This window comes from Danio rerio, chromosome 4 (genome assembly GCF_052040795.2).
Source record: "Danio rerio strain M-AB ecotype USA chromosome 4, GRCz13ab, whole genome shotgun sequence".
In the NCBI taxonomy this organism is placed as follows: domain Eukaryota; kingdom Metazoa; phylum Chordata; class Actinopteri; order Cypriniformes; family Danionidae; genus Danio; species Danio rerio.
The window spans coordinates 68,258,543-68,276,412 of NC_141024.2; the positions used below are offsets into that span (position 1 = coordinate 68,258,543).

Genomic DNA, 17,870 nt, shown 5'->3' on the forward strand with positions numbered 1-17,870 from the left:
TTACATACACCCCCCTTAAATCCTGCTTAATGGGGACATGTATGTTAACCAAACAAACTAACATTGAAGAAAAGAAAATGTAAAAAAAAATTCAATACATGGGACATCTACTTCATGTATTCAATCAATAAAGGAAGAAGGGGAAAAAAAAACATATGGAGTATGATTCTGTCAATCAATATATTCTCCTATGAGGAGTACAATAAGATAAGGGAGGCGCCTAACCCCAATCTTATAGCAGATGTTCTTGGGGTTCATCAACTGGAAGAAAGTTCACAGGTAACAGCAGATTTCTAAGAACTACCCTCACTTTGTCAGAGTTGACTTCCCGAATCCTGTAAACATTGATATTAGGATACACCGTTATGACTTCATATGGAGATGACTCCCATTTGTCAGCAACTTTTCTTCTTCCTTTTTCACCTCTGTTTGCAACCAACACTCTATCCCCAACAGCTAATGGGCAACCCTTCACCTTCCTGTTGTAAAGTCTGCCATGTCTGTCCGTTTCTTTTAGAGTGTGCATCTGAGCTATACGAGCTGCTTCTCGCAAGTCTCTTCTCAGTGTGGACACAAAGTCCTTGTAATCCACAACATCCTCATTAAGAAGCACATTCTGAAATAAAACATCAATTGGGAGACGAGGAACTCTGCCAAACATGAGAAAGAATGGCGCAAAACCCGTTGTCTCATGTTCTGTGCAGTTATAACAGAAGGTAAGTTGCTGTAGCATTTGTGGCCATTTTGACTTTGTTTTAGGAGGCAACGTCCTGATCATACTTCCAAGTGTTCTATTGAACCTTTCTGCAATGCCATTACCCATGGGGTGGTATGGTGTAGTGTGTGACTTGTCTACACCTGCCATGGTCAATAGTTCCTTGATTAGTTTACTCTCGAAATTAGCCCCTTGGTCAGAGTGAATTCTTTTGGGGAATCCATAAACCAGAAAGAAGTCATTCCAGAGCCTCTTCGCAACTTGCTTGGCCAACTGATTCTGATATGGGAACGCATGAGCCATTTTTGTAAAATGATCAGTCACTATTAGCACATCCACGCATTTCCCATCTCTGAGCTCTGCCGACCAGAAGTCAATGCAGACTAGTTCCAAGGGTTCAGATGTTCGGATACTTTCCAATGGAGCACAAGCATTGGGTTCTGAGGTTTTACCAACTACACATCGATGACAGGTCTTCACATAATCATCGATATCTTTTTTCATTCCGATCCAAAAGAACCGTTGTCTTGCCAGTGATAGTGATCTACTACGCCCTTGATGTCCTGCTGCATCATGGATTCCATGAAGAACTTGAGCCTTCAATGAAGCAGGTACAACAACAAGGTACAATTTCTTGTTCAGTTTTGGATCTCTTTTCACCTTATAAAGCACTCCATTACAAATAGCCAGTTTGTCATGATGTTTTAGTAGTTGTCTAACACTTTTAGTCTCCTTTGCTTGTTCTTTCTTAGATGGTTTTTGACGTCGCTCAATATAATAGAGAATCCGATGCAAAGTGGTATCCTGCCCCTGCTCACTAATGATGGTACTGTGTAGCAAAGGAGGACTATCCTGTTGTGGTTGAAAGAGAGGAGGAACTGCCCCCATCACTTCACTCAAACCACCAGTCGAATGTGCTGCTAGTACAGCAGAAACTTCCTGATTTCCAAAAGATCCTGAATGCATGGATTCATCACTGGTAGAGTCACATGAATTTTCACCAACTTTCTTTACTGATTGATGGTTATTTACGCACTTGAAAGCATCTTGGACTGAATTATCAACAACACCACTGACATCCTTCAAGAGAGATAAGTATGGTTCAGTAATGAGGCGGTGTCCTATGCAAGACTCAACAAATGGCTCACGGCTCAGAGCATCCGCAACAACATTTTTTGTTCCTGGGACATACTTTAGATCAAAGCTGTAAGAAGCAAGTTTTGCCACCCACCTTTGCTCACATGCATCAAGTCGTGGTTTAGTTAAAATATATGTTAGAGGATTATTGTCAGTCCATGCCGTAAAGTGTCTTCCTCTCAACCAGTGGCTAAATTTCTCGGTGATTGCCCACTTTAAAGCAAAGAACTCCAATCTATGGGCTGGATAGTTCATTTGCGAGCGAGATAAAGTTCGGCTAGCGAAGGATATGGGTCTGGCAATATCCTCACCTGGCAAAACTTGCGACAACACAGCTCCAACACCATCAAAAGATGCATCGACAGCCAAGATAAAAGGTTGGTCAAAATCTGGGTGAGCCAATGTCACATTTTTTGTCAAGTCTACTTTCAGAGTCTGTAAAGCCTCTTCACATTCTGCTGTCCAGTCGGCTGGGGAAAGTTTTAGGTAAGTAACTTTCTTTTTTGGTCTGCGTCCTTTCATGACAGGAGTCTGTTTGACTGTGCCTGATGTCAACTTGAATAGAGGCTTAGCTTTTGCCGAACATCCTTCAATGAAATGTTGATAATATAACACCATTCCGAGAAAGGATCTGATTTTTTTTGACAGGGTGTTTTTCCATCAGGTTCCATTAAATCAGAAGCTTGAATCATGTTAATTGCCTCGACTTTCCCTGGGTCAGTCTTAATTCCTTCCTCACTAATGATGTGTCCAAGGAATTTAACAGAGCGTCTCAGAAAACAACATTTCTTTGGAGCCAGTTTCAGATTGTGATGGGACAACCGTGAGAGAACCATTTCAAGACGTTGAAGGGCCACAGACTCGGAAAGGGCAAACACCATCAAATCATCAAGGTAACAGAGAACACTGCTGAAATTCTCATCTCCAAAGACTGACATCATCATTCTCATAAAAGTGGCAGGGCTATTAGAGAGACCCTGAGGGAGCCTATTATACTCGTGAAGTCCAAATGGGGAAGAGAAAGCAGTGTACTTTTTGTGTCCTTCTTCCAGTGGAACATTATAATACCCCGAGGTGAGATCCATTGTTGAGAAGAATGAGTTTCCACCCAAAGCAGCCAACACATCAGACTGATGAGGTAACGGGTAGGCATCTCTAACAGTCCTCGCATTTAACCACCTAAAGTCAGTGCAGATCCTGAGATCGCCATTTTTTTTCCAAACGAGTACGAGTGGGGACGCATAGTCGCTATGCGACTTGCGAATTATTCCTTTTTCCTCCATTTCGTTTAAAGCTATTCTCAGTTTGGCATACTGGCTTGGTGGTACACGCCTGTATGGAAAACGAAAAGGCTTTTCATCAGTGAGGTTAATTCGATGGACAAATCCTATTGCCTCTCCACAATCCATTTTGTCTCTAGAAAAAACAGACTCATACCTCTCAATAATGCTCAACAAATTGTCTTTCCAGCGAGCTGACACTTCACATGACTCCAAATCAAGGTCCCCAAGATTCAAGTCACTCAAGACCTGCTTCATCTCATCCTCTTACCTAACCGGTAAGGGTTTTTCAGTACACTGCAAATTTGAGTGAATCTGTCTTGGCAGCGGTAAATCTTGAACGGCAATACAAGGTGACACATCAGCTATTTTTGCATTTCTCTTTAACACAACTCTGCGATTAGTGGGGTTGATGACTTTTAAGGGGATAGAACCATCTCCCCATAGTGGTGTTATGATCCTCCCGACCAGTATGTTTCTCGGTCTTGATCTGAACATTGTCGGCTCTACAACAACAGTACTGCCAATTGACAAGACAGTCTGTGGCTCTAAAACAACACTCCTGTGTAACTTTACAGTACCAACTTTGTTTGGTATGGATTCTCCTCTCCATCTTTCCGTTTTAGAGAGAAGAGATAGAAACATAGAGCATTCATCACTCTCACTGTCATTTGACTTAGACATGAGCCTCCAGTAGCCATTAGTTTCTCTCAAATGCATCAGAAGTTCCTTTATGACATTTGTGCCCAAAATCATCTCTTCAGTTTGTCCAGGCACAACCATAGCAGGAATTAACATGGGGCAGCCGTACACTGTAGCTTTGAGATCATAAACTGCGGTAGGGGTAATATGGTGACCACCACAACCAACTATAACAATGTCTTGTGCTGACTGACTGGTAATTGTTGGGTTGCTTTCCAGTAGCTTTTTTTCAGTGGACTCGCTAATAGTACACGCCATTGATCCGCTATCGATTAAAGATTTAAGGATAAGATCTTTTTCAACTGAAACAGACGTGTGGAACAAACTATCAGCTCTTGGAACTTTCTGCACCCCCTGAAATATAACAGTTTTATGTGGAGATGTTTCACTGATCATTTGGCATAAAGACTCATAATCCATTACATCATCAAAATCAGTTATGGGAGATTCACTCTTAAGATCTACGTGATCCTCCCTCACACATAGATCATTTAGTTTGCCTGCTGATTAACTGAGGTAGAATTTCTCCTTTCCTTTGGACACTTGTTTCTGGCATGGCCAGATGAGAAGCACAGAAAGCACAGCCTGTTATCTCTACAGTGAGTAAAAGCAGAATGTGAGGGGTCTTTGCACACTAGACATGGTGAATCATTCAAACCCGGAATTCTGGGCATGTTGCTTCTATTCCAATTCTGCTTAGTAGCCTGTGCATTGCTACAATTATTCATCAGTACTCTTTCCAGCATATCAATCACCTTTTCTAGAGCCATGTTTTCAGATGGTTTAGACTGAAGTGAATCCTGTTCAACTTTTACTGTGCAAGAGCTAGGACTAACATGCATCTCATTCACAGAAAATTTCTTCTCACATTGAGAAAGCCCATGTGCTTTTCCAGAAGCGCTGAGGTTTTTTTCCAAATGATACTCATTCAGAATCTCATGCACTTCATGAGCTGTCCATTTGTCGATGGTTTTTGAGCGAAATGTCAGTGCAAGCTCTGAATTTGGACAATTCCGAATAAACATGCGTGTGACTTCGATTAATTGATTGTCTAGCACCTTTCCTTGTTGTTTTAGACACTCAACTGTGATATCTGCAGCACGGTTTAAACGCAGCCAGTAATCGAAGGGATCCTCCTGAGGTTCTGGGAGTGTAGTGTAGAAATCTTGTAACGGAATAGGAGAATACTGTTGGCAACTGAAATGCTTTCGTAATAGAGTGTAAACTGCATCAGGATTTGATTTGATATCCAAACTGCTTGACAGCATCCCCACTTTAACAACATCTTTGGCTTTGCCCCTCAAATGTATCAAAATTTCCTCCCCCTGTTCATCAATAGGCAAAACTCCCTTCCTTATAAAGTTTTTCATGAGCTCCACCCATTCTTCGACTGTAACAGTGTCCGTTTTGTTGCCTTTGAAAATCAGAGGGTCTCTAATTTCCCTTTGCCGTACTACTTGGATCTGTGATGCATTTAACATGGACTTTTGCTCAGGTGTGTATTTACTACCATGATCAGTTTGAGTATGCCTTGATGCCCCTTCTGTTTGACTGTGCAAATTCAAGTGTGTAAGTATGCTATCCGCTAACTGTTGACCTACTAGCTGTACTATGTTACCCATCTGACTCATCATGTCATTGGCAGAGACTGGGGTTGAGGTGTTAATTGGCTGGGCACTGTCAGAACTAGTATAATTCACATAAACAGGGTCCACATTAGAATCCTGACAATGAATTACATTCGCTTCTAACCCAACATTATTGTTTACACCACACATAGTAGGGCTAGGGCTAATGTCCGGGAAGGGAATTGGTGTTGCTAATAAACCTCTTCCTCGACCAATACCAACAGGAGTGCCCACATAATGGGATTTAGTCAACTTTGCGTGCTCCATAAGCAATTAAGTAGTGCATTCAGTGTGAAAAAGAAAGTAAAAAAATCATAAAATTGATGTGCTATTAAGTTTCAATAATACCAAACCACTTTTTGGTGTAAACTTGTCAGATAGTCCATCTATCAGTGCTTTTTTTTCCGTTTGTTGTTTAAAGTCCTTGATATAAAGTCCTGGATTAACTAATAAAAGCTTAGCTGCTGGGCTTGTGCAGTGAAGGATGAAGACTGGCCCACCGGTTCGATGTTTGGATGATCTTCGACCACCTTGATTGAAGTCCTGAGTCACGGCACCAATGTGACCTTTATACTTCACTCCCGAACCCACTTCATTCACCCTTCAGCAATACACACACACTGGACTCGGATGAGGAGGATTTTATTTTGCCCTGCACACAGAGCAGTAACAGTGAGATCAACACGGTTTAACTTAGCATCCACATCCACAGCAGTTCTCCCTAACTCTGCTGCAGTCTATCTTGAAAGCTTATATTATTATTATATAAAACAAAGACAGAAATATAAAAATACAGAAAATGCGTAACTAATATCCCTGAATAAACACATTTAATACCTTAACACAAAATATAATAGAAAATTACCTGCACACAGAGCAGTAACAGTGAGATCAACACGGTTTAACTTATCATCCACATCCACAGCAGTTCTCCCTAACTCTGCTGCAGTCTATACACAGACTCTGTGCGCAATAGCGCCACCGGCGAACTAGCAGGAACTGCACTCCAATTTAAGCAGGATTTAATACTGAACTATTAACATGGTATATATTTATTTCGTTACACATGTGCCCTCCAAATGAAATGAATCTGAAGTTAAACCTGCCTCCTGATAGATTTAATTTAAGCCTCAGTTTAGTCCTGAAGTTGCTCTAGTGTTCCTCCAGGAAATCAGCCTATTCAGTCCTGGACTACACTAAGTCCTAGACTTTTTAAAACCGTGACAGGGAAAGCACATTTCTGTTAGTCTGATCTAAATGGCCATTTCAGCTACGCTTAATCTTGGTCCAGGAAACTACCTCTTAATAAAGTAAAGGAAAGCCATGTAAAAATATTACAGATATATATATATATATATTACCCATGTAATGATTTATGTGTTAGATTTGTAAAAATGAGTCAGACACTATTATTAAATGACTGTTTCAGTTGTGATTACACTAAACTATTCTGGTTCCTCGTTATCTCATTATTATATTTTACTGTTCTGTAAATTGATCATTATAACTGATTTAGATAATCTTGTTTATGAATTGTGAACTAAAACTCTTACACTATTTGGAAAATATCACATTCACTAAACACAATGTGCTAACTGATCCTCAATCTGTGAACTCTTTTCCACTGATCAAAAGGTTTTAATGATTCCCTGATTTCAATACAGAGTTACTGTAAAGATCTATTAAGATATTTAGGTATTAAATATCTGTATTTAATTTAACATTCCCTTTCATAATGATTTGTGTATAACAATGCATTTACTTATGTTATTTCTCTTTAAACAAATAATAAAAAGAACAAATAAATGAATAAAAGCTGTTAAGTAAGATTTTTTTACTAATAATAATAAGTCATTTGTCACAACCAAGACACGTCAACCCCGTCTTCCAGTTTCTGAGGAAAATTATTTTTATTTTATTTCAATATTTTTATTGACTTTTTATTCTGAATTTTGAGAAATGATGACACACAAACTTTTCATTAAAGCTGTCCTGTTCTTGTCTTTGGAGAATTTAGAAAAGCTTTTTTATATATATATAATCTATTTCTAACAGCGAGTATAGACAAACAGATACAATGATTAAAATAAGAGTTGAAAACACCTTTAGAAATAGAAAGATAATACATGTACATTCAAATTATGTGTTGCAAACAATAAATAAAAGACAAACTACAACATTTGAACTAAATTTAATACTGTTTAATGGCTTTCTTGATTTGTCCTGTTTAAACATTATTCATTTGTGTGTGCTGTTTCTCTTCACTGGGATCTTCAGTTATTTTAGCATCCTACCCAAAATAATAATATTATAACAGAGAGATCTGTATGAGGTGTACTCATTTATATAGAAATCTCTAATCTTATTTTATAGGTTCAACATTGCTGTAAATATTCTTCAAAGACCTCTTAGATTTCATCTTAAATAGCTTCTCTAAATCTTCCTTCAACACACTTGTGCTCAGAGAAGCTGCACAGATATCTTCAGCTCCATTGTTTTGTGTTGTCTTTAGGACACGCCCACAGACAGGTGAGTCTCATGAATATTCATGTCAGTGTCACTCAGTGTAGCCAGTAATATTTCAGGATACACCTGTAGATCACACGGGTGTGTTTTAGTGAAGTGAAAGAGCTCAGATTGTGTTCCTGCTGCACAAGAGCATCTGTACTTCTGCATGTGAGTTTAACACTTCTACATTACGCTGATTTGTGGAGATGATGAAGGGGTTTTATATGTGTGAGTGTGATTTAAATGTCTGATCTTGAAGATCAAATCCTCAAACACAGATTAAACACTGAGTCAAACACGCTCATTTAAACACTGTGTCTAAAAGCTTTATTTTTAATCCCTTTAAAGTGTTTGTGCTCTTCTATATCAGACTGACTCAAAAGTGTCCAATAATTCAGCATTAAATATAACTCTAAACATTCAGAGTCACCAAATCAAAAGTAAAGTTAAAGCAGACCTTCCAGTTGAACAGGAAGAAAAGCTGCTGAAAACAACAAGCTGACGATCCTTAAACAACACTGCATTTAACCCTTTACTGTCAGAGTAACTCATTGTATATATATATATATGTATATATATATATATATATATATATATATATATATATATATATATATATATATATATATATATGATTGTCTCCTCAAAGCTCTGCTAATGTCTGCATTGGTGTTTTAGCTGCAGTATGGCAGAGGAGCGAGTAAAGGACTCTCTCTCAGAGAAACACAGGTATTGACTCTGTTTTTACACCATTATTTCAACACTTTGTCTGAAGAACAAAGACCAACAACAATGCGCTTATTTGTGTTGCTATTGCCTGATCAAATGGTGGTAGTTTTCCTCTTAGCTGGTACTTGGTGAAAAATGTTGGAGATCTACTGGTTTAAAGCCTGTTGTGTAGAGGTACAAGAGAGACCTTTGCACACTTGTTTTGATATGTCTGAAAACCTTAAAATAAACCCCTCAGCTGTCAGAACACAGTAAACACAGTAAGTGTGTTTGTGCACACACTAATCTGTGGTTTTACTCCAATGAACTCCATATGAAATGCAGAAACTATTCAGCTCAGGCCGATCTAAAGGGTTAATGCTGACATCTGATCAACAGTAAAAATTCTTTCCAACCAGCACCAATCAGAACTGCATGATCAGATGCTGATGTTGCTTCATTATATAAAGTCATTGGGGTAAAAACAGCCACAAACATAAGCCACAAACATTAGCAATACACAAAGATTAATACAGATATACATGTTAAACTTAATGTGTAGTTCAGTGAAGGGAATTTTGTTTATTTTTTTGTCTTTTGTCATTTATTTTTATTAATGTTTTGTTTTTTATGGTTGAGCCAATAATTAGTTTGCCCTTAATTAAACTACACAAACTCCTATTTGTCTGATAAACTCTTCTAAAGGAGACTGAAGTTTGTCCTGCAGTTTATTCCTCTGGTGTGTTTGTTTGTTCAGTGTGAGATCAGGATCATGTGTGTCCAGCTCTGTGTCTCTGAAGAGTGACTGGTCAAAAGGGAATCCACCAGAGTTTAGTGGGGAAATGCCATCATCTGCACAAAGGTATTGTGTGTTTTACATTATTGATCATGCTCACATCAACAGTTTTGTGTAAACCAACAATTCAGTAAAGAGAGTCATTCCTGAATAAATCAGTTGTTTGGATTAATCAAATGACTTTGGTGATTCATTAAGACATTTACAGACACCTGGCGTCTTATTCAGAGGATCTTTCATTAAATATTAATATCAGATTTATGTTGATTATTTCATTTGTGGAACATGAAAGATGTTTTGAAGAAGTTTATAACCATATTGTTGTGTAAATATATCTAAATAAAGGTCAAGCTTTTGAAGGTAAATGTAGCTGTGTTGTTTTGTAGCTAAAAGTTTGTGTAATAATGAACTGTAAATCAAATATTTATTTCAAAGCTGACTTTGTGGTTGACAGGGCTTTGTAATGACAGAGACAATAGTATGTGATTTCTCAGCTCAATGTAACAGAAAACTCAAGTAACAAATCTGTCCACTACCTCCCTATTATGAGCACTACATGTATTATTTTCAGTGTTTGTAAGATTTGTCTGTGTTTGTTTGCCGCTAAATGTATAATTACTGTTGTTTTATTTGTTAACAGTGTTGAATATGAGTCAGCAGATATAGGAGACGAGACTCACCGGGTACACAAGAGTTTCACAGACAATCTACAGTGGATCTTCCAGGTGTGAAAAATAGTTATTTAAAAAATATACTGCTTAATTAAAATGTAAAGCAATTAATTTAAGTAATCATTGACTCCAGTTCATTGGATTATAATAAAATAATGCACAACTGTGATTCTCGTGGAGTCTCTGTTACCCCTCTGTGTGCGTTATTTTCTAATAAATTAATGGATTAGTCAATTATTCTGCATATTATTTTGGTTCAATAGATGTCCAAACGAGGATTGCTTGACTAAAGGCTAAGTTTGAGCTTTTGTGGAACTTTAAAAGTAATCCAAATCTAGACTAACAATACAAAGATTAGACAGACTTCACACGTGCAGTCATTCATTCATGTGTATTTGATGATTAGTCTAGTTTGGGCTATTCTTTCATGTCTACTATATTTTCACTGACAGATAAATGTAAGCCTTGTTTAAGCTAAAACATCAATGTTTAGGTGTCTATTAGAGTTTAAACACACACAAATTATTAGTTATTTTAAACACACAAAAAACATGCTCTCTGAGATGCTGATGTTTCCACACTTAAAGCCACTGTTCAGATGTTGCATTACAGACATTAGACAGATTTTTGTTCTCAAACTGCTCCTGTTTATAAGACAAATCATTACAAATCCTTTTCTTACAAATCCAAAACCTTCAGTTGTGTTTTGATATGACTTTGCTTCTGTAGCTGTAAAATTATTAAAATCATTCTGCATTCATAAATGTGCTCAATGCCTGCCTGAATCTATTTCATCTGAGAATAACTGCACACTCTATATTGTTAATCAGCCAATAAAATAAAGCACAGTCCTGTAGTATTATGTATTATAATGTATTTTTAATTGTTCAGTAGTTGCAAATTAATGTTTAGTAACATTTAATAATAACTTCATACTATGAATCATTATTAAGCAAATAGTGAATTCATTTTCTGTTAAGCATTAACTCTACATTAATAACATTAGTAAACAGTTTATAACTGCAGCTACAAATGCTCTACGCTTGATTTACAACCACATTTATGATGTGCCTAATACTTGTACTTTCATACTTTGTTAATGATTTATTTTTCAATACTTAATTATTACATTATTTCCAAAACAGTTATATAAGAGTAGTTTAAGATCATTCAGGATTAGTTCATAAATGATTAATAAACTGTTCAAATGAACATTTATAACTCCTATTATTCAGGCATTTATTAATAGTTAATTTATTTGTTAATAAATGCTTTATTATCTCAACTTCATGCAGTTTTGTGACCTAATTTAAAGTGAGGACTAGTTATGCTTTATAAATCCCTTATAAATGACTGTTAAAGGCTCAGTTAAATTCTAAACAGGAAAAAAGAAAATAAACAACTTTATTAATTTCTATTTATTTGAAAACACACAAATGAAGCTGTACTTAAAATAAAAAATTAATCTTTGCATCCTTATCTAAAATAAAATTACTGTACAGTTTAAACATTGCTTCCTAATATATTGTTAAATTATTATATTGTTGTTGTTTTTCCCAATTTTATGTCATATTTTGACACTCCTGTTAATCAGCAATGTTACAGTAATTTTTTAGATAAGATTGCAGTTTTATCATTCATTTGATACCAAACCTTTAATGGTCATTTATAAGGGATTTATAAAGCATAACTAATCCTCACTTTAGATTAGCTCACAAAACTGCATGAAATTGAGTTAATAAAGCATTTATTAACATACAAATTAACTATTACTATATGCCTGAATAATAAGATATATAAATGTTGATTTCAATAGTTTATTAATCATTTACTAACTCATTCTGAATGATCTTAAAAACCACCAACTACTTTGTAAATACAAATGGTTTGTAAATAATGTGATACTTAATGAAAATAAATCATTAACAAAGCATGAAAATGCAATTATTAAGCACATTATAAATGTGGTTGTAAATCTAGAATAGAGCATTTGTAGCTGCAGTTCTAAACTGCTTACTAACGGTTATTAATGTAGAGGTAATTTTTAGCAGATAATGATTCACTAGATGCTAATGCTTAATAAATGGTTCATAGTGTGTAGTTGTATAAAGTGTTACCGAATGTTTTGGTTAAATGTTCTTCTCGTTTCTTCAATCATAGAATCTTGAGAGCAAAATTATCAGATTTCTGAAGAATGAACTGGAGAAATTTAAGAAAATCTTACAAACAGAAAACAGACAAGAGTTTGTAAAAGACTTTAATGAGAACAGAAGCAGAATCACAGAAGCAGCTCTTGATCTCACACTCTTCTTCCTGAGAGAGATGAAGCAAGATCATGCTGCTGATACTCTTGTGGGTAAGAGAATCATGGCTATAACCACAGGAACCTGCAGATTTACACAGATCTTTAGCCCATCATTTTTAAATTAATTAATTAATTATTTTTTATTAATTCAGTAATATTGTTGACTAATATGAAAATGTTCATAAGATTTATTTACAGTACAGTTTATAAAGTCATATTTTCTGTCCTTTAGTATATCTGTTATTTACGAGACTTTTGCTTTATTTAGAAATTAAGTGGATCTAATTTGATTTTTATCATAAAGATTACATATTATTAAATATTATTATTTTACAAGTTAAAAAGGTATTATTCTTATTTAGTATTTTATATAATTAATTTTTATTTATGATAATACCAAAGATATATTCCCAAAATCATTCCGCTGTAATCTACAGATATTTTACAAAATTCTCCTCAGAAATAGCAAACAATGTCGAAAATTCTGTCTGGCCCTACTCATGGTGATCTGTCAGACTGACACTTAAAAATAAGTCAAGACTAAATCTCTCTGTTTCTTTGCTCCTGTGTTTAGATGACCTGTTCTTCATTAATCAGCTTAAATGTAGCCTGAAGAAGAAATATCAAAGTGTGTTTGAAGGAATTGCTCAGCAAGGAGACTCCACACTTCTGAATAACATCTACACAGATCTCTACATCACTCAGGGTGCGAGTGAACAGGTCAACACTGAACATGAGATCAGACAGATTGAAGCTGCTTCCAGACGTCATCAGTCACTAGAGATACAGGTTGAATGCAAACATTTGTTTGAAGCAGCTGAACAAGACGAGCAGATCAGAACTGTCCTGACAAAAGGAGTTGCTGGCATCGGGAAATCAGTCTCTGTGCAAAAGTTTGTTCTGGATTGGGCTGAAGGGAAAGAAAATCAAGACATCAGCTTCATATTTCCTCTTCCATTCAGAGAGATGAACTTAAAGGAGAAAGAAAGGCAAAGTTTAAAAGACCTCATAACTCAGTTTTTCCCAGAAACTAAAGGACTGAACCTTACAAGAAGCACACGATTCAAAGTCCTGTTCATCCTTGATGGATTGGATGAATGTCGTCTTCCTCTGAACTTTGCTGGTAATGAGACGTGTGGTGATGTATCTTCAGCAGTCTCTCTGGATGTTCTCCTGACGAACCTCATCAAGGGAAATCTGCTTCCTTCTGCTCTCATCTGGATCACCAGCAGACCAGCAGCTGCCAGTAAGATTCCTGCTGACTGTATCGACCGGCTGACAGAGATACGAGGATTCAATGATGCCCAAAAGGAGGAGTACTTCAGAAAGAGACTCACAGATCAGAATCAGGCCAGAGAAATCATTGATCACATTAAACAGTCAAAGAGTCTCTTTATTATGTGCCACATCCCAGTCTTCTGCTGGATTTCAGCCACTGTTCTCCAGAACATACTGAAACTGAAACACAGGGCTCATGCTGAAACACTGCAGGAATCTCCCAAGACTCTGACACAGATGTACACACACTTTCTCCGCTTTCAGATCCAGCAGAGCAGAAGAAAGTATGATGGAGAAAACACACCAGATGTCTCCTGGGATCCAAAGCTCATCCTTTCACTGGGGAAACTGGCCTTCCAGCAGCTGGAAAGAAACAATGTGATCTTCTATGAGAGCGATCTGAAAGACTGTGGCATTGACGTCTATAAGGCATCGGTGTACTCAGGCATGTGTACCCAGATCTTTAAGAAGGAGACAGGATTTGTTCTTCATACCATGTACTGCTTTCTTCACTTGAGCATTCAGGAGTTCATTGCAGCCCTTTATCAACATCTGATTCTAGACAACAACAAGAAGCATGGATTGTTTTTACAGATAAGCAAAACTAAAGGCATGACTGATTTGCTGAAGACTGCAGTGGACAAGGCTCTGGAAAGTGAGAATGGACATCTGGACCTTTACCTTCGCTTCCTTCTCGGTCTGTCTCTCCAGTCCAGTCGCCAACTCTTACAAGGCCTGTTGACACAGCAGGATGACAGAGACCAGAGCAAAGAGAAAATAATTGCCTACATCAAGCAGAAACTTGAAGGGAATCTGTCTCCAGAGAGATCCATCAATCTGTTCTACTGTCTGAATGAACTGAACGATCAAACTCTGCTGAAAGAGATTCAGTCTCACCTCAGTAGTGGAAGTCTGTCATCTGCTGACCTTTCACCTGCCCAGTGGTCTGCTCTGGTCTTTGTGTTGTTGACCTCAGAGGAGGAGCTGGAGGAGTTTGAGCTTCAGAAATTCCAGAGATCAGACAAGTGTCTTATCAGACTATCAGCAGTCATCAAAACCTCCAAAAGAGCTCTGTAAGTCAAAGTCCTTCTTTTTTTTCATCTGACAATTAGACATTTCCTGAATTTAAATAATACAGTATGTTATGTTAATGGTCATGAGCTTTAGGTTTTGGAAAGGACAAGATTTTGGATACAAGCAGCCAAAATGAGTTTGCTTGGCAGGGTTGCAGAGCGCACCCTTATAGACAGGGTCTGGAGCTCTGCCATATTGGAGGAGCTCAGAGTAGAGCCACTGCTCCTCCACATCAACAATTCAATTCACCTTTATTTCTATAGCACTTTAACAATGTAGATTGCGTCAAAGCAGCTTCACATAGAAGATCATAGTAAACTGAAACAGTGTCAGTTCAGTTTTGTGTTGAAGTTCAGTTTAGTTCAGTTCAGTCTGGTTTTCTTTTTACTGCTGAGAGTTCAAACACTGAAGAGCAGAAGTCAGCTGAGTTGGCTCGGGCATCTGTCCCACCGGGAGGAAGCCTCGGCGAAGACCCAGGACACGCTGGAGGGACTATGTCTCTCGGCTGGCCTGGGAATGCCTCAGGATCCACCCGGAGGAGCTGGTGCAAGTGTTTGGGGAGAGGAAAGTCTAGGGTTCTCTCCTAAGACGGCTGCCCCTGCGACCCGGCCATGGATAAGCGGATAAAAATAAGAAATGACATAACATCATGTTAATGAACATGAACAATATTGATATCAACTAAACTGCAAAATACATTAATAATTGTTCATTATGTAATGTTTTAGTGTTTTTTAAATAACATTCAGATGATGTTTTGGCATTTGTTGTGTAAGGGATAGTTTACCCAAAAAGTTGTTTTTCCTACTATGTAGATCAATAGCTAATGGTGTTTAGCTGTCATAAAAAGTCATTGCGATGATTGGGAGGCCATGATCGTATGGGCCGATAGAGAGACTTATGCCAGGACACCGGGGTTACACCCCTGCTCTTTACGAGATTTTTAAAGACCACACAGAGTCAGGACCACGGTTTAATTTCTCATCAGAAAGACGGCGCCCACTGACAGTGTAGTGTCCCCTTCACTTTCACTAGGGCATTAGGACTCACGCAGACCCCAGGATGTGTGCCCCCTGCTGGCCTCACTGACACCGCTTCCAACAGCAACCTATGTTTGCCATGTGGTCTCCCAGCCAGGTACTGGCCAGGCTCAGCCCTGCTTATCTTCATGAAGTAACCGGTTTTGGGCTGCAAGGTGATATGGCTGTTATCGTCTAAATTGCACAAAAGTCAGCTATAAAATGATACAGAACCTTTAAAGTCCTTTCTGGACTGGAGTGGAATGATCACACTGATGTTTTCTCCATTCTGTCTATTTTGACTCATATCTATGCTGATAATTATAAGGTAACAATGACACAGACACACACTCATACACTATGGTCAGTTTTGTTCACCCAATTTACCTATACCAAATGTCTTCACACTGTGGGGGAAACTGGAGCTGGGACTCAAACCAGCGACCTTCTTGTTGTTAGGCGAAAGTGCTTAAAAATGAACCCCCATCTAACCGTCTTTTTTATTATATCTTCTTCTAATTGTGCAGGAAGGTAAGACAAATGCAAGAGCTGGATCTAGGTTCAGTTTTAATGTTAAATATAATCCATACACAAAGAAAATGCCAGAGCTGAAGAGCAGAAAACACAAGCAAGAGAAACACACACACATACAGCAAACTATGATCAACACATAATGACTAAAACAGAGGAGCTTAAACACACAGAGACTAGTGAGTTAACAAGGGGGTGGTGAGTAACTGCAAAACTAACAGGGGGAACATGGGGAAAACTGGGGTGAACACAGAGAACACAAGGAAAACACAACAGTACAAGGACAGGACAACCACAACCGTGACACAGCTTCCTTCCTTCCTCCATGACAGAGTATGTGACAGAGAGTGAGGGGGAAACTGACAGGCAGGTGGACAATGAGCAGCATAAAGCCAAGGCAGGGACTACTGGACAGTAAACCAGGGCAGATCCTGTTGATCAGGGCTTTTATCTCAAAGGTTTTAAAGAGGATTGTTTCTGTACAGCTGAATGATTTCATGTTTAATAATGTTTTTGATAAATTTCAGTCAGTTTAGAGCTGGTCATCGCACAGAGTCCGCTCTATTGTGGGTTTTAAATTATGTCTTGTTGGAGGTTGGTTCAGGTAGCCCTGTTCTTCTTCCATTACTGGATCTCACTGCTGCTTTTGATACAGTGGATCATGACATCCTCATTGATCAGCTTAGAAAACACACAAATATCCAAGGTCTAGCCTTGGACTGGTTCTCTTCATATCTGAAGTATAGAACTACATCAGTCAGTTTGGGCAACTCTTGTTCTTCTGTCATTCAATTAATATGAGGGTTCTGCAGGGCTCGATATTGGGTCCAGTTTTGTTTTCCCTTTACTTCTTTCTATTGGGATTTTTTTGAAAGGCATGGTATAAATTACCATCTATATGCTGATGACTCTCAAATCAATCCTCCCTTCAGGCTTTGTAAAATTGTTTGGCTGATATGAGAGATTGAAGAACTCGGCTGCCAGGCTTTTAACAGGCATAGAAAAGTAGAGCACAAAACACCTGTAGTGGTTTCTCTACACTGGCTGCCAATCCAGTTTAGAATTCAGTACAAAGTACTGCTGTATGTTTATAAATCCTTCCATGGCCCCTGAGTATATTTCTGAGCTAATTAATATACACCAACCCGTGAGATCTCTTCACACTAAGGATCGACTCTTATTTGCAAGTTTCATGATCATGCTTGATATGTGGAGGTGATAGAGCTTTTTCAGTCACTGCTCCAAGATTTTGGGCCGATCTTCCACTCTCCTTAAGAACTTCTCCAACTCTCGAGTCTTTTCAGAGGTCACTGAAACATTTATTTTCTTCAGCTTTTACTCGTGTGTTGTGAGTTGATGTATTTGGTTTCTTGTATGCTTGCTTGTATTCTGTGTTTTATGTACAGCACTTTGGTAGCCATTGTGGTTGGTTGAATGTGCTCTAGAAATAAATTGAGTTGAGTTGATCAGGATAAACAGCAGGAGCACAGAGCTATACTGGAGCTGGTGAAACCCTCC

The 17,870-nt window shown here is 37.9% G+C and overlaps 3 protein-coding genes across 12 annotated transcripts in view; 2 read left to right on the forward strand and 1 right to left on the reverse strand.

Annotated features, from left to right (window-relative positions):
- Nucleotides 1–17,870, reverse strand: part of LOC147845236 (uncharacterized) — a 934,973-nt gene that overhangs the window by 560,415 nt on the left and 356,688 nt on the right. The gene's annotated exons all lie outside the window — the stretch shown is intronic.
- LOC137491262 (tripartite motif-containing protein 16) overlaps nucleotides 8,041–17,870 on the forward strand; it is a 97,374-nt gene continuing 87,544 nt past the window's right edge. Inside the window, exon 1 of the mRNA XM_088650728.1 lies at nucleotides 8,041–8,138. The gene's annotated coding sequence lies outside the window, so the exon portion shown is untranslated. The remainder of the gene's footprint in view (nucleotides 8,139–17,870) is intronic.
- LOC103910919 (NACHT, LRR and PYD domains-containing protein 3-like) overlaps nucleotides 8,611–17,870 on the forward strand; it is a 68,761-nt gene continuing 59,501 nt past the window's right edge. For 2 of the 4 annotated variants that reach the window (XM_088649662.1, XM_087245755.2), the window contains exons 1-5: nucleotides 8,617–8,699; nucleotides 9,436–9,540; nucleotides 10,115–10,199; nucleotides 12,306–12,501; nucleotides 13,025–14,801. In XM_088649662.1, coding sequence (XP_088505788.1) covers nucleotides 8,656–8,699; nucleotides 9,436–9,540; nucleotides 10,115–10,199; nucleotides 12,306–12,501; nucleotides 13,025–14,801 — 2,207 coding nt within the window. In that variant the 5' untranslated portion in view covers nucleotides 8,617–8,655. Of the gene's footprint in view, nucleotides 8,700–9,435; nucleotides 9,541–10,045; nucleotides 10,200–12,305; nucleotides 12,502–13,024; nucleotides 14,802–17,870 lie in introns of all 4 variants that reach the window. The other 2 variants (NM_001444235.1, XM_088649661.1) reach the window with 2 other exon arrangements.